This window comes from Elephas maximus, chromosome 12, assembly GCF_024166365.1.
Source record: "Elephas maximus indicus isolate mEleMax1 chromosome 12, mEleMax1 primary haplotype, whole genome shotgun sequence".
NCBI classification, from domain to species: Eukaryota; Metazoa; Chordata; class Mammalia; order Proboscidea; family Elephantidae; genus Elephas; species Elephas maximus.
In genome coordinates this window covers 98,772,516-98,789,396 of record NC_064830.1, presented here as the reverse complement: position 1 = coordinate 98,789,396, position 16,881 = coordinate 98,772,516, and the positions used below count along the sequence as shown (strand labels likewise).

General features: G+C 47.5%; 1 protein-coding gene across 5 annotated transcripts in view; it reads right to left on the bottom strand.

The window, feature by feature from the left end:
- The window catches only part of SDK1 (sidekick cell adhesion molecule 1), a 1,136,389-nt gene that overhangs the window by 66,691 nt on the left and 1,052,817 nt on the right, over positions 1-16,881 (bottom strand). For 4 of the 5 annotated variants that reach the window (XM_049902716.1, XM_049902719.1, XM_049902718.1 and 1 more), the window contains 2 exons: positions 16,312-16,371; positions 12,317-12,418 (listed from right to left, as the gene is read on the bottom strand). In XM_049902716.1, coding sequence (XP_049758673.1) covers positions 12,317-12,418; positions 16,312-16,371 — 162 coding nt within the window. The remainder of the gene's footprint in view (positions 1-12,316; positions 12,419-16,311; positions 16,372-16,881) is intronic. The other variant, XM_049902717.1, reaches the window with a different exon arrangement.

Here is a 16,881-nt window from a genome sequence, read left to right as displayed (position 1 = left end):
CCATCGAGTTGATTTTCTAATCATAGCGACCCTATAGGACAGAGTAGAACTGCCCCATAGGTTTTTCTAGGCTGTAATCTTTACGGAAGCCAATCACCAGGTTTTTGTCCTGGTGGGTTTGAACTGCCAACCTTTCACTCAGCAGCCAGGTGTTTAACCACTGAACTGCCAGGGCTCTTTCCAGTCCATTCATAGACCAAAAATACCAAAACCCATCACCATCAAGCTGAATTCTGACTCCTAACGACCCTATAGGACAGAGTAGAACTGCCCCATTAGGTTTTTCAGGCTGTAATCTTTATGGAAGCAGACTGCCACATCGTTCTCCCTTGGAGAGGCTGGAGGATTCGAACTGCTGACCTTTTGGTTAGCAGCCGAACACTTAACCACTGTGCCACCAGGGCTCCTAGACCATAAATGAAGTGATAAAACAGTCCATCTGTCTGGAAGATGGCCGGGCATGGGGGCTCTTGGGAGAGAATGACCTTCAGAAGTCACCCTTTCCACAGGACCCCCTCCCCATTTTCAGCCCCCCCCCCCCCCCCGCATGTAGAATACAATAGTAATTAACGCCCACTGGGCCTGACACTGACTATTTACTTTGTTCTAACTGTGTGGCTTCCGTCTTATCGCTGCCCACCCTGCCGTGAATGGAAATGTTAATAGCCCACGCCAGGTTGTTGTGGCAGATGTTGGGCCTCATTATCAGAGATTCTTATTTACCGCTCCATTAAACAACAGAATCACACAAAAAAACAATTCAATCAAAACTAACTGGAGGAATTTTAACAGCCACATTAATAATCCAAAACATAAATAATGTTAATGTCTTCTGCATGTTTGCCATCGGCAACTCTATCGCAAAATTACTGTTGTACAATTAAAATGTGAGAGGCAAAATTGAGCCCGGCCATTACCCAGGTAGTCGGTTAAAACCGTCTGTGAGCGCCCCCCTCCCCAGCCCCAGATTTCCTTCTCAAAAACATGGCCAAACCCAGCACCAGGGAGGCTCTGAGGAAACTAAGACAAGCCCCGGACTTGGGTGCTGTTATTGCATGGCGTGGAGTCAGTCCCGACTCATAGCAACCCTATGTGGCCGAGTAGAACTGCCCCATTGGGTTTCCTAGGCTGTGATCTTTATGGGAGCAGATCACCAGGTCTTTTCTCCCGCAGAGCCGCTGGGTGGGTTCAGATCGCCAGCCTTTCAGTTAGCAGCTGAGCTCTTAACTGTTGTGTCATCACCGCTGGTGGATTCGAACTGCTGATTTTTTGGTTAGTAGCTAATCTCTTAACCACTGTATCACCAGGGCTCTGGGCTCATTATTAAAAAAAAAAAAATCCGTTGCAGTCGAGTCAATTCTGACTCATAGCGACCCTACAGGACAGAGTAGAACTGCCCCATAGAGTTTCCAAGGAGCACCTGGTGGATTCCAACTGCCAGCCTTTCGATTAGCAGCCGTAGCACGTAACCACTATGCAACCAGGGTTTCCGGGCTCATTATAAGCACCAGGAGACCACCTGGAACTCTGGGTCACATGCCTCCTCTCTGGGATTTTCAAGCCCTGGAGAAAGTCCTTGTTCCGTCTGGGGTGATGAGTGGCACTGCTGTTCCCACGTCCTCACATCCCCATGCTGAAATGCTCCATGTACACACCAGCTATGCTGCAGCAGAGAGCTTCCGGGCCATAATACTGAAGGTAGCAAAGAATTTTTTGTCAGTGACACAGGCAGGGAAACAAATATGATATAACAAAGTATATCGTTTTTGAGACTTATTTTTTTGTCCCCTGGAAGTGGCTGGATTTTCGCCTTAATAGGTGGACTTGACCGCAGGGAGTCAGTGCTGTTTGCAGTCCCAGATGTAATTCCTGTTTGGTGCAGAGCGAGTTCAGGTCTGGAGCTGATGGCATGTCTGGGGAGGCATTACCTTTTTGTTCTCCCACCTTAGTGTTTATGGTGGATGTTGCTGTGTGCCATTGAATTGATTCCAATTCATAGCGACTGCATGTGACACGGCAGAATTGCCCCATATGATTTTCCAGGCTGTAATGCAAAGATATCACTTTGAGGACTAAGGTACGCTTGACCCAAACAAGCAAAAGCTGGACAATGCATAAGGAAGACTGAAGAAGAATTAATGCCTTTGAATTATGGTGTTGGCGAAGAATATTGACTATACCATGGATTGCCAGAAGAATGAACAAATTCGTCTTGGAAGAATCACAGCCAGAATGTTCCTCAGAAGCGAAGATGATGAGACTTTGTCTCACATACTTTGGACATGTTATCAGGAGGGACCAGTCCCTGGGGGAGGACATCATACTTGGTAGAGTAGAGGATCAGTGAAAAAGAAGAAGATGCTCCGTGAGATGGACTGACACAGTTTCTGCAACATTGGGCTCAAACATAGCAATGATTGTGAGGATGGCAAAGGACTGGGCAGTGTTTCATTCTGTTGTGTATGGGGTCCCTGTGAGTCAGAACTGACTTGATGGCACCTAATAACAACAATTTTTACGGGAGCAGGTCTTTCTCCCACAGATAATATTGCTTCACATCAGTTGGAGACTAGTCACAGTCCTGGCAAGATCCACAGGTACCCCCAGCCAGGGAGCTAGCATGCCCTGGAGAAAGCTCTTGTCCAGGCAGTCACAGAGAAGCTTATATGGCCTCTGGGGGGCACCCTGCACCCGATAGCAATAGCGGTTCTGGAGATTTCTATGAGCCAAGCAATGGCTGACTGCTTAATTGTTGTTAGCTGCCTCGACTCATGACAACCCCGTGTACGACATAACAAAACACTGCCCGGTCCTGCACCAATCCCACGGTCAGCTGCAGATTGGACTGCAGTGATTCACGGGGTTTCTGCCAGCTGACTGTCAGAAGCGGGACACTAGGTTTTTCTTCCCAGTCTTAGTCTAAAAACTCCACTGACACCTACCTGTTCAGTGTTTTCTGGAAAACAGAGCCGCTGGCTGGCTCTTAAATAAGTCGGGAGGATTTTAACATGTGACAGAGGCTAGGGGAGCAAGGACATTCCAGGAGGTGGGGATGGAGGGAGTAACCAGAGAGGTAAGAAAGCAGGTGTCCATGGGGTCACACCAGACAGACGGTCATCCTACTGCTGGCAGAGCTGCCCTCAACCCACTAGACCATCCTTACTAGGTTTCTACTTTCAGTTTTTGTAACTGCCCCCCCGCCCCAATTTTTCATTTGGGTAGAGCAAGTTTTTTCCTGAGAATATGAGTGTCATTGCTAGTCTTTTAATGTAATGAAATAAGCATTCTTTAACATGATTTTAAGCACATATACATTCATCGGTTTGCTTTAATGACATTGACACCATCCTGGGCAGACACATGTCCCAATCACCTGTTGGAGTCAACAGGAAACAGAACTCTCTGATGCCATTCACCGTCTCAGCAAACATCCCAGCACACCTGGTTCCCTAAGCAGGGAGTCCCCGAGACATTCTGAGGTCTCAGTAATGATTTGGCCTCTGGGGCCTTCTTAATACATAAGGGAGGTGTAGGTGGATAATACTGCTTCAGATTAGTTGGGGACAAGTCATAGTTGGGGACAGAGGGCAAGGATTGGATGGTAGGGGTGCAAACAAGTCAGGAAGGAGGGATCCTAGACCCTGTTGTCTCCAAACAAGACATGGCCAGCACGCTCAGGCCACCCAGACAGGCCCAACACCTGTCATCCCTGCCTTCCAGAAACTTCTGGTCTGTAGGAGAACGTCTTAGTGGACATTATAAAGTAAGTTCTTAGAAAGCTTACAACAGACAACTCAAGGTGAGGATAGCATAGTTTGTCCCTGAGTGGTACAGAGAGTTTGCACTCAGCTACTAACTGAAAGGTTGGCAGTTTGAACTCACCTGGAGGTACTGAAGAAAGGTGTGGCAATCTGTTTCCATAAAGATAACAGCCAACAGACTAACTAGACCAGCTGAGACCAAAGGACGCCCTGAGACAATTACCCTGAGATATTTTTTAAACCTTGAAACAAACCTACCCCCTGAGATCAACTTTTAGCAGAAAAGCAGAATGACACACAAAATAAAGTATATGACCCATTAGATTGGTGTTCTACTAAAAACCATCTATATGAGTCCAAAAGGTCAACATTTAATCCAAAACAAAGATAAGGAGACAAGGGGTCAGGGAAACTAGGTACCGGAAATGGAACAACCAGAACGTAGTATCAGTGATCAATTTGTGTGTCATACAGGATCCTAACTTGCTGAGTAAACTTTCACCAAAAACACAATAAAATATTATTTTTTAAAAAAGATGACAGCCAAGAAAACTGTATGGAGCTCAGCTCTACTCTGTAACACACAGGGTCACCCAGGGTCGGAGTCAACTCAATGGCAGTGGGTTTGGTTTCGGTTTTTAAAGGATATCAGAGATATGGAACACAAGTATCACATTTGCCCGCAAAAGCCCCCTTGTCTCCAGAAATCTCCAGGACTTCTGAAGTTGAAAGCAGGCACTGGTAACATCTTGCTTGCTGGCTGCTGCAACCGTGGCAATTCATTAATGCACGTCAGCTACAGTGATGATGACCTCACTGACAGATGACTCTTCCAACCGCTGGGCCATTTGGTGAGGTGGCTATTCGTCATTGGCCCATTATATAAATGAGAAAACTGAGGCCCACAGAGATTAATCAACTTGCCCAAGGTGAGACCCCAACAAGTGTGTGGATTCAGGCTTGTATTCACATCCAGACAGTCCGGGCTCCCAAGTCGTCCTACCCAGAGGGGTTCCTGGGGGAGGGTGGAGAATCGTGCCTTCCTTTGTTTCTTGGAGCTGGCCCCTCAAGCCAGCCTCATCTCAGTCTTGTTGCCTGTCCTCTCTAGCTCCAAACCTCCCAGTCTTTCCTCTGATTACTTCATCTGCTGAGCCAGAACCAAAAACAACTCTAAAAGAAGCTTAATGAGAAAAATCATGAAACTGTTCAGAAATGTCATTTAAAAAAAAAAAAATTCAATGATATGTGCTCCAGGCTATAGGAACATTGAAGGGTTGGAGTGGGAAAAGCCCTGGATGCCAGGTTTAAAGACCTGGCTTGAACTGCATGACAAGGAACCAAGGAGGCCTCTGGCCAACAGCTTGTGCAGGACTGGGGCCTCAGTCCAACAACCCACGAGGAACTGAATCCTGCCAACACCATGTGAGAGAGCTTGAAGTTGGATCCTTCCCTTGTCGAGCCTACAGATAACCCCACAGTCCTGGCCAACACCTTGACTGCAGCCTTGTAAGTCCCTGAAGTGAGGAATCCAGTGGAGCTGAGCCCAGATCCCTGACCCACAGAAGCTGTGTGATAACAAATGCACTCATTTTAGGCAGTAACTGTTGAGGTCACTCGTTACGCAGCATTGGCTACCTACTGCGCCCCCCACTGGACCATGTGATCCTCAGGAACAGTGCCCAGCCACACCTGCCTCTGACACTCTGGGCTCCCAGACTGGCTTGTGAATCAATAAAGGCTACAAAGGGGAGAAGATGCTGGAGAGGAGATTGGAGCAGGGCCCGCAGGGTCCCAGGAGGCCTGTCCCAGGAATGGGTTTGAGTTTTTTCCCATAGACAATCGGGGGCTACTCAAAACCAAAATCAAACCCATTGTTGCCGAGTCAATTCCTACTCACAGTGATGCGACTGGACAGTTAAGCTGCCCCATAGGGTTTCCAAGGCTGTAATCTTTACGGAAGCAGACTGCCACATCTTTCTCCCAAGGAGCAGCTGGTCCAAACCATAGACCTTTCAGTTAGCTGCTGAGCGCTTTAACCACTGTGCCACCAGGGCTCCTTTTGGGGGACCACAGAGGAGTTCAAAAAGAAACATGATACAATGAGATCTGCTTTGAAGAAGAGTGACTCCAGGAGGAGTAGGGGGGTGGGCTAGAGTGGGGGACAGAGGTTTCTGGAAGAGTCCCTACTGGAGAGACCACCTGGTTACAGCTTGAATCTGTGCGTGTGGCACCTCCCCCTCTAGCATTAATGAGCCAGTAGCAGGGCCATGGTCCCTAGGTGGCACAAATGATTTGCACTCAACTACTAACTTAAAGGAAACCCTGGTGGCGTAGTAGTTAAGTGTCAGCAGTTCAAATCCACCAGGTGCTCCTTAGAAACTCTATGGGGCAGTCCTACTCTGTCCTATAGGGTCATTATGAGTCGGAATCGACTCAATGGCACTGGGGTTTACTAACTTAAAGGTTGGCAGTTAGAACCCACCCAGCAGCACCGTAGAAGAAAGGCCTGGCCCTAAAGAGTACAGCCAAGAAAATCTTATGGAGATCAATTCTACTCTGTACCACATGGAGTCGCCATGAATCAGAATTGACTTCATGGCAGCAGGCTTGGTTTTATTTATTTATTTTGATTAGCAGGGCCATGGTTCCTAGGTAGCCAAATGGTTTGTGCTCAACAACTAACCTAAGGTTGGCAGTTCGAACCTACCCAGCAGTGCCACAAAGGAAAGGCCTGGCAATCTGCTTCTGTAAAGATTACAGCTCAGTGATTTTCTGTACCACACAGGGTCACCATGAGTCAGAACTGACTCGACAGCAACAGGTTTTATTTTATTTTTAGCAGGGCCACTCTCACCTTCTCCCGGGGCAGTTACTCTGACCCCCTTCTAGGCCCCTGTCTGGCTGTGCACCCTGAGACTTTAGTCCTGGGAGCACCCTGAGTTCTCAGAGCATCTGCCCCTCACCTCCTCCTTTACAACTCTCTCCTCCCTATTGGCATTTTCCACCCCCACTGGCTTTAAGAGAGCTTTTAAAACCAATTGCCTCATTCCCCATGCAGGCCTCCCTGGATGAGTGGTAGGATAAGGATCATATAAGAGAGAGAGCCCGAAGAAGCGGCAAAGTGCTTCAAGAAGTATCTTGAAATTCTCTCTGGCATGGTGGCAGAGGATGGGCAGATCTTCCACTCACTCAGCACATATCTATGTCCCCCACCCAGGGCCAGGCAGCAGATACCCCCACCCCAGAGAGCACTTGCATCCCGAGAAGCTGGAGTCTGAACTCCTTGGCAATGGCAAGTGTGTGCATTAACAGAGCAAAAAGCACCAGCTTTAGCCCCAGAGAGTGGGGGGAGCCTGGAAACCCTCACCACTTCGAGGCTGGGTGGTCCAGGACACACCAGCACCTCTCTGAGCCAGGTGGTACCAGGTATGCACCTGTAACATGGAGACAGCAATGCCCACCTCAATGATCCTGATGTTGTATGTGTCCAGCATGCAGTGTTGTTGTCATTGCTGGGTGCTGTCAAATTGACTCATAGTGACCCCATAGGGTACAGAGCAGAACTGCCCCATAGGGGTTTCTAGGCTATAATCTTTACAGAAGCAGACTTCTATGTTGTTTTCCTGAGGAGCCACTGGGTGGGTTCAAACCGCTGACCTTTCAATTAGCAGCCCATCGCTTAACCATTGCGCCACCAGGGCTCCTTCAGCACATAGTAAAAAAAAATTTTTTTTTTTTTTTACAAGCTCTCAGTAAATGCACGCCATTATTCATGATAGCTCAGACGTAGTTCCACGTCTCTACCTACAGCGCTGCTTACTAACCTCAACAGGTAAAGCTGTGGCCATGGAAACAAGAGAAATTGCCCATGGTTTTCATAACTCCATTACCTTGTGTTCCACTAATAACTATTACCTAGACCGGTGGCGATGAGGTATCACAACGCTATGAGATGCAGAATAACTACATGAATTACCCTTTAAACAACTGCCAGTCACTCTTCATTATAAACACATGCTTCCAGACTAGCAGAGCTCTGAATCCTTTTAATTTCACTTACTAGGCTCTAGGATTTTTTTTTTTAAGCTTTATTTGTCACTAGGGGGAGCTAAACCAGCTAGAAACTTGGTTGTTTTTCTCTCATTCCAACCAAAAGTAATTACAAACTTGGAGTACTTATAAGAAAAGGTATAACCTGCATTCTACAAATATGTTTCTTGTTCTTAAAAAAGAAAACAACAAACCAATAGTCAATGGTTTCAAGATACTTTTCTGTCTTCCAAAGCAACATACATACCAAAATAAGCCAAACACCCCAAATGCTAACGACGGAATCATTAGAAATACTGAGCTGCGTGTCCATCTCTTTTCCCTTTTCAGAAGCTTTGGTGTCAAAGATAAGACTTCTGGACATTTGGACACTGATTGTAAGCCCTGGACATTGGGAGCCAGGCAAGTCCTCCTTCCCTTTTTTGGAGAACCAGTGAGGTGCCTCTTTCTGCTGGGCTAGTATTTAATGTGGAGCTCTGGTGGCACCGTGGTTTGAAGAGCTTGGCTGCTAAAGAAACGATTGGCAGTTTGACTCCACCAGCTACTCTTGGGAACCCTATGGGGACAGTTCCACTCTGTCCTATAGGCTTGCTATGAGTCAGAATCGACTCGGTGGTAATGGGTTTGGGGTTTTTTTTTTTTTGCTGTTGTTGTTTAGTATTTAATGAAAAGCCCTGGTGGCACAATAGTTAAGCGCTCAGATGCTAACAGGTCAGTGGTTCAAACTCACCAGCAGCTCCATGGAAGAAAGATCTGGTGACCTGCTCCGGCAAAGATTACAGCCTAGTAAACCCTATACAAAAACTCGTTACCATTGAGTGGATTTCCGCTCATAACAACCCTACAGGACAGGGCAGAACTGCTCCATAGAGTTTCCAAGTAGTGCCTGGTGCATTGGAACTGCTGAACTTTTGTTTAGCAGCCGTAGCACTTGACCACTATGCCACCATGGTTTCCAGGAAACCCTATGGCGCAGTTCTATTCTGTCACACAGGGTCGCTATGAGTCGGAATCAATGGCACCCAACAACAACAACAACAAATATTTAATGTGCCCCAAGGATAAGGTCAGCTTGAGCCTTAGGGTCCCATCAGCTGTGGGCAGAGCAGGTGCAAGTAGTTAGAATATGTGGTTCACAGCAACAACCACCATTAAACTGCTGGGGGTGATTCCGTGGAACAACATTCAGCCCTGGTACAGAGAACACAACCAGCTCCACTGAGAGGCGCAAGAGGAGAGACCGTCCGTGCTCCTGAAAGGACACTTGATTAGAACGAAGACCTCGGCACAAATTTCCAAACCACTTTATGATTTAATGCACTTCCCATCAAAATCCCAGTAGAATTTGTTCTTGTGAAAGCTTGCCAAAATGATCACGAAGTTCACAGAATGGCCAAGAAATTTCGGAAAAGAAGAGAAAAGGATAAGCTCTACTAAACTTGAAAAATGTTTAGTAACACAATATAAATGAAAGGTTTGGTGGTCCCAGGGTGGTAGCAAAGACACCAGGAAGAGCTCTTGGACAGACTTGATTAAATGCAAGAATTTAAAACCTGCTTAAGATACAGCACAAAAACAGGACTTTCTATACATGGTGTTGAAGAAGAAAGCTACTTTTCTGGAAACACGCAGTCTATTTAGAAGTTATTTTCATGCCAGACACCAAAATAAATTCCAGGTGAATTAAAGAGTTTAATTTTTTTTTTAATTTTAATTAAAAATAAAAGATTTTAACTAAAAAAAAAAAAATTAAAATTCAGAACAAAATCCATGTGAATATTTGCCAGGTTTCTGAATGGGAAGCTGTCTTAGGCTGGGTTCTCTACAGAAGCAAAACCAGAAAAGCCTATAAATATATACCTAGAGATTTATATCAAGGAAATGGCTCACAAGGTTGTAAAGGCTGGAATGTCCAAGTCCGTGGGTCAAGATAGAGGCTTCTCCTGATTCACATAGCAGCAAACCCAAGATCAGGAGGTCAGAGAGCAGGACTCTTGCCCGCAGGCTATGAAGATTGATGAATCCCAAGATCGACAGGCAAGACCGAAGGTAAGCTGCTAGCTCAAGTCCCAAGAACCAAAGGTCAGATGAACAGGAGCCAGCTGCAGGATCCAGCACAAGCAAGAAGCCCCTAAACCTTGCCAGAATGTTCACTTATATTCTATGCAGGCCACACACCTGAGGAAACTCCCTTTCAACTGATTGGCTACTCACAGCAGATCCCATCATGGGGGTGATCACATATCGAATCTCAACAGGGAAGTGATCACAACATTATACAACTGCCAGACCACTGAGAACTGTGGCCTGGTATATAATATACACCAGGGCTGGGGGAGAGAGAACTGAAGAGTTATTGCTTAGTGGGTACTGAGTTTCTGTTTGGGGTGATAAAGAAGTTTTGGAAATAAATAGTAGTGATGGTTGGAAAAAAAGTTTGAATTCAGGGTGTCGGCCGTGTTGATTCCTTCTGCGGGCTCTGAGGGAGAATCTCTTCTAGACCTCTCTCCCAGTTTCTGGTGCCTCCCAGCATTCCTTGGTGTTCCTTGGCTTGTGGCAGCATCACTCTCCAATTGCTGCCTCCGCCTTCATATGGCCATCCTTTCTCTGTGTCTGTGCCCTTCTTTGTAAGGACAAGCTGGTCATTGCATTTAGAGCCCACCCTCATCCAGTGTGATTTCATCTCAATCCTTAAATAATCACATCTGCAAAGAGTCTATTTCCAGATAAGGTCAGTTCCTGAGTTACCACGTGGACATGAATTTTGCCGCCTCCTCTGCACTCCGCTCCCCCCAGAGGCCCCGTCCTGGCTCAGCATCCTTTAAGAATACAGACCCAGAGCTAGAGCTCAGGGTCCATGCGGGGTGGTGATGGCCTGGCCCCAGTATGGGGACCCTCAACCCCTCACGTGCTGTTATCAAATAACCAGTCCCTGCCCAGAACCCAGTCTCTGCCCAGAGTCCCCGAACTTATTCCTGAAGTCCAGGCTAACCGGCAACAGAGCACCATGTGTTACCACCTGCTGGGGCGCAGGGACCACAGGCCTCAGATCACCTACTGTGCTGCTCCTGAGCCCACTGGGATGGTCCCCCCAACTTGGCTGCCAACAAGGGACCAGGTGCTGGAACTCTGCCTGGAGACCTTGATCCTACCGCAGCAGCTCCCCCAACAGCACTGGAAGCTCCCTCCCCTACCATGCTCCGCCTCTGCCTCAGTGGGCCCGAAGCCAGCCCCTACCCACAGGCTCTGAGTAATCACCTTGGACAGGTGTTTGTGTAAAGCCAGAGGCAGACACAATGCAGGCATCAGGGGTCTCATCTCATGCTCACTTGCATTCAAATATTGTTGGACCATTCCAGAAAACACTTCAGCACTACTGATTGGTCTTTAAGAATGACCTCTTCCCATTGCAAGAGGCCAGGCAATGTGCTCCTGTCTGCTGGCCACACAGTCAGAACCTTGGTGCCCTGCTGAGCTGAGCAACCCACAAGGCCAGGTCTATCCTCGGGGCCTGCCACATCATCCTTCTAAATCTGTGCAGCAACATGGTGCTATGCACCAGCCTCAGAAAGCCCCTGAAACTGTCAGCCAGTGTGGGGGGTCTGCGGACACAACCCCCCAGGCCAGAGTGGTGCACTGCAGCTCAAGACTGAGGAGGAGGAGGGAGGCACCATCGGGTCTGAAAATACAACATTTGTCTCACTGTGATTTAGCCCCACCATGGGATGGTTCCTTGAGGCAAATTTATGAGTCACAGCTTGGCTACATAGGATCTAGTGTAGCTTTCTGAGACCCGGAGAAGGGGCTGTATTACCAGGACAGCAGGCTGACTCAGGTGGCTGGGGCTACTGCCCAAGTAATGCCAGCTGAGTTAATGACTCATCTCAGGGGACCTGTATCATACAGCAAGGAATGATAAATATGATGACTTCAGATATTAAATAAACCATAGCAGGACTCGATCATTCACTTGTTAGGTACCATCAAGTTGGCCCGATTCATGGTGACCCCGTGCACAACAGAATGAAATGCTGCCTGGTCCTGTGCCACCCCCATGATCAGCTGCACATTGGTCCACAGGGTTTTCATTGGCTGATTTTTGGAAGTAGATCGCCAGGCCTTTCTTCCTAGTCCATCTTATTCTGGAAGCTCCACTGAAATCTGTTCAGGATCATAGCAACACACAAGCCTCCAGTGACAGACAGGTGGTGGCTGCGTAGGTGGCGCATTGGCCAGGAATTGAACTTAAGCCTCCTGCATGGAAGGCCAGAATTCTGCCCCTGAACCACCACTGCCCTTGATCATTCCCTCTCTGTTAAGAAGTTAAAGCTCTCAGTCGAGCCAGCCTCTCCCAACCAGGGCCAGTGAGCCCTTCCAACTCCACCAGTTCCATGTGTCTTCCCCTAAGGGGGGCACTGCTTGACATGAGGCACATGCCCACGGAACGCCTGGCAGCTCGAGTCACCATGGCCTCCCCTGCCATGACCTCTCCCACCCAGGCTTACCGGCCTCACCCACAAAGACCTCCACAGGCGCGCTGGCGGGGCTTTCACCGATGATGTTATAGGCAGTCAGGATCACCTCGTAGCGTCTGTATTTCTTCAGATCTGCAGGGTCAGACGAGACAGGCGTCAGTGTGCACCAGAATCACCTCCCAAACATCCTTAACACTTCCCAGTGAACACGCCCACTGAGGGGTCGGCAAACCCTGGGGGGAGAGGGAGGCGGGCGGGCGAGGGGACTAGGCTGTTTCACAGAGAAGACTATGCCATGCCTGTCACTCTGCACAGAGGAGCATCGCTCTGCCCCATACCGGCTATTGATCAAGCACCACACTATGGAAGAGCACACGGAGTCATCTATTCTAGATTTAGGGCAGGAGGCAGCTGCGGGTTCCTGCCCTTCAGGCAAAGGATTTCAATCACAGAACCTGATCTGGGCTTGCCTGTTGGCCCAGAAGCTATCCCTAAAATAAAGAACGCCAGAACCTTGAAAACACCATGCTGAATGAAGAAAGTCAATTACAAAAGGACAAGTATTGTAGGCTCCCACTTACATGAAACATCTGGAATAGGCAAAGGCACAGAGACCAAAGTTTCTCAGTGGTTACCAGGGGCGGGATGGAGGGGGAAAGATGGCGTCATTGTTTAGGAAGCAGTGAGTATCTGTTAAGGGTGATGGAAAACTTGGCAAACGTTATTGCTGCATGATATGATTAATATAATCAGCGTCACTGAATTATACATGTAAAAAAACATTAAGGTGGCAAATATGTTATATAGGACCCCTGGTGGCACAGTGGTTAAGTGCTCGGCTGCTAGCCAAAAGGTCAGCACTTTGAACCCACCAGCCACTCCGCAGGAGAAAGAGGAGGCAGTCTGCTTCCATAAAGGTTACAGTCTTGGGAACACTACGGGGCAGTTCTCCTCTGTCCTATAGGGTCGCTATCAGTTGGAATTGACATGGTGACAGTCGTTCTGTTTGTGTTATATATATTTGTATCATAATAAAAAAATTTAAAATAAATAAAAAAGTAAGAGCACCATTTCAAACCATTGGTGAAAAGGTAGACTAATAACTGATATTGAGACATTTGGTTACCTACTTGAGGGGGAAAAAAAAAAACACATAGAAGTAAAAGACCTTTTATGGAACTAAATCTATTTATTTAAATAAATTCATCTCTCATTTGTCTCTGGCTCATATTGTTCTCTTATGTTGTGTAAAAACACATACACCAACAGAGGAAGAAGGAGAGTCAGGGAAAGGAGGAAGAGATGGAATGCATGGCCAATTTGCCTCCATGAACAACTGCCTCCTTTGTCATGAGACCAGAAGAACCAGATGGTGCCCGGCTGCCATTACTGAATGTTTTGATCAAAGATTCTACAGAAGAATCCTGATCAAAAGGGAGAAAATATAGAACAGAATTTTGATTTCTCTAGAATCCAGACTTTTTGGAGCCATAGAAGCTGCATACATACTGAAACTGTTACCCTGAGATAATCTGCAAAGCTTAAACCCAAACTATCCCCTGAAGTCTTCCTAAAACCAGACAATAGTTTAACCAGTACAAAATATCTGCCTTGAGCATTTTGCTCTTCTAAGAACTATCTAAATGGGATCAAAGGGACAACAGCAACTCAAAATATTAGACAGGAAGCTTACGGGGCAGTGAGTTTATATTAACAGGGGAGGAATAACTTAGGAAAGGAGGGTGCGAATGGTGGCACAGCTCAGAGAATGCAACCAACGTCACTGAATTGTACATGTAGAAACAGTTGAATTGGTATACGTTTTGTTGTGTACATTTTCAATAACAACAAGAATGAATTATCTAAAACCAAAACACATACAAGGATGCTCACAGCAGCACTGTCTGTAGAGTTGAAAGACTGGAAGAAACCAAATGCCCGCTGAGCGGGTATGCATAAAAGCACATGCTTAAGCAAACTTCCACACTATGTAATACCAAGCAGTGGTTAAAACAAACAAAAAAAAATGAGGTGGGTACCAGTGTTGACAGGTATCCAAGAATTCCGTTAAATCAAAAATGGTAACTGTGTTCACAAAAAAGTAAAAGTAGCAATACCAGTAAATGCAGTTTTAATGAAAGCTGAACAACAGCGTGATACATATCACATTGGCAAAAGGAAAAATCAGCAATACTGATCCTGTCTTTGTTTAAAATTTTGATATTTTGTTCATTTGGGTGTTTCTTCATTAATTCTGACTTTTTAAAGTATTGCATTAAAATATTATGTATCTTGGAGGAAAAAAAAAAAAAGTAAGAACAGGTGGAGTAAGGCCCCGGGCTGCATTAATAAAGCAAGGCTTTTGCTTTTGTAATGAAATGTCCTGGGAAGAAAACAGTGGAGGAGACATGTACGCAGAATCACACAGGGTGGGGGCCCAGGTGTGGGTCTCTACTAACAGACACTGAGACAGTAACCGACCCTCATACCGGAACATTCTAGAAGGCCCCCCACTGGTTCACACTGCCTCATCAGTCGCCTGCTTCTCTGGACCCTATGTGCCTGTGTGCATGGTGACTCAGACAGCTTTCAACTTCTCACCTCCCAGTGAGCTACTAGCTCAGCGGAGGTTCAGTGAACCCGCTTACAGGCCCTTCTGCTCTCAGCTTCAAAGAAATGTGTGCAAGGTGCCGCCCCGTATCTGAGTCAGGAGTCCGGCTGCTCAGACCCGCACAAATGACAGCGGAGGGATTGCTGGAGCTGCTGCCTTATACACAGCACGCAGGAAAGGCTCCTGGGTTCCTGCTGGCCTGGCGGGGTCATGAGAAGGGGCTAACTCGGAGTCCACGGAAACATGTGGGCATGGCCATGTAGGCTCAGAGCGCCCCCCTTTCATCATTCATCATCTGGGGTTCCAAGGCCTGCCTCGAGATCTAGCTACTGAATCATCACTCGGGCCCAGTCTGCCTATTAACTCTCTAACTTGCTCCTTGACTGAGCTGTCATTTTGAGAGTGCCTGGCCCAGGGTGGCATGCAGTGAACAGAGACTGAGTCGGGGGAGAGGGGTTATGGATTGAACTGTAACCCCCCAAAATACATGCTGGAAATCCTACTACACCTGTGGTTATAATCCTGTTTTGGAGCAGGGTTTCCTTTGCTATGTGAATGAGACAGCACTAGTGTAGGCTGTGTCTTAAATCAATCTCTTTTGGGAAAGAAAAGGCACAGATTAAAGAAGCAGAGATGGGGGAAGACAGATGCCACACAACATGAAGATCACCAAGGAGCCAAGGGATAGAAACTGACAAGAGACAAAGGCTGTCCCCCAGAGCCAACAGAGAGAAAGCCTTCCCCTAGAACCAGCATCCTGAACTTGGAATTCTAGCCTCCGACTCTGTGAGAAAATAAATTTCTGTTTGCTAAAGCCACCCACTTGTGGTATTTCTGTCATAGCAGCACTCGATAACTAAGACAGTGGGTGAGTGAACAAAGAAAGGAGGAATGAGGGAAGGTTTTGGGAAGCAGTACAGTGCAGAGAAGAAAGTAGATCTGGGGTGAGTCTCACCCCATTTGTGGCAGCGAGGATGAAATGGGAGGGTGTTCACCAAGCCCCTTGAAGAACCCCGTACAGAGTAGGAACTCAGAAGGGGAACTCCTAGCCCTCCCCTGCCCCCACGCATTTTCTATATGCTGCCATCCAAGTTCTCATTGAAGACAGTCAGGTTTGGGGCTCCCTCCTTGGTGCCTAGAGCCCCTCCCCAGCAAGGATCAAAGGGAAACATGTGTTTGGTTAAACTTGAAATGAGCCAGAGAGAAAACCCTCCCTATCCTTTTCTTTTTGTCCCAAACTATGAAAATCAGGTGTCAGTAACACCCCACTCCCACCCATTTCCAACATCTGTTTCCAGAAGTTTCCATTCCTGCCTGCTGGTTGCTTTTGGTATCTGAACAGGAGTGAGTGAGAGGGGGAATTCTGGATGCAGAGCTGCTCTCCAAGTGGCTGGAGCCGCGGACATACACTTACGTGTTAATTCGTACGTGGTTAATGTGGAGGTGCTGTTCACGGTCTTGAAGCTGCTGTGGGCTATTAGGGGCAAGCAAAGCAGAAAGCCAGTTACCAAGCGGGACGGCTGTTGCGGGTGATGTGCCACAGGGCCTGGACCCCTGCCTCCACCCTGCGCCCCATCACCCACCCACAGAGGTGATGCAAGTCTTCATAAAGCAGGGGGCTCCAGTCTTCAAGCGGGTAGAGGCGCTTATCCTCCGATCAAATGGAGCGAACTAGCATTTAGCTTGGCATAGTGCAAAGCAAAGCCGGAAAAGAGAGGGCATTGGTTTCTCCTGGCTGTGGCTTTCCCAGAGGCTCAGCGGTAGGCGCATGGTCAGCCGACTCACACTTAGGGGGACACTCTGCTCTGAAAAGGACGAGCAGATGCCAAACTGAAGAGCAACAGAGCCAGGCTCATAAAATAGCCACATTGAGGAGGCCTTTTGTTTTGATGTGATTTTGCTGCGAAGCCCAGGGAGGTGCTGGCTGCTGCCTGGTCATCAGACAGACAGTGACTGCGTGTGCAAGGGAGCACTGGACAGTGAA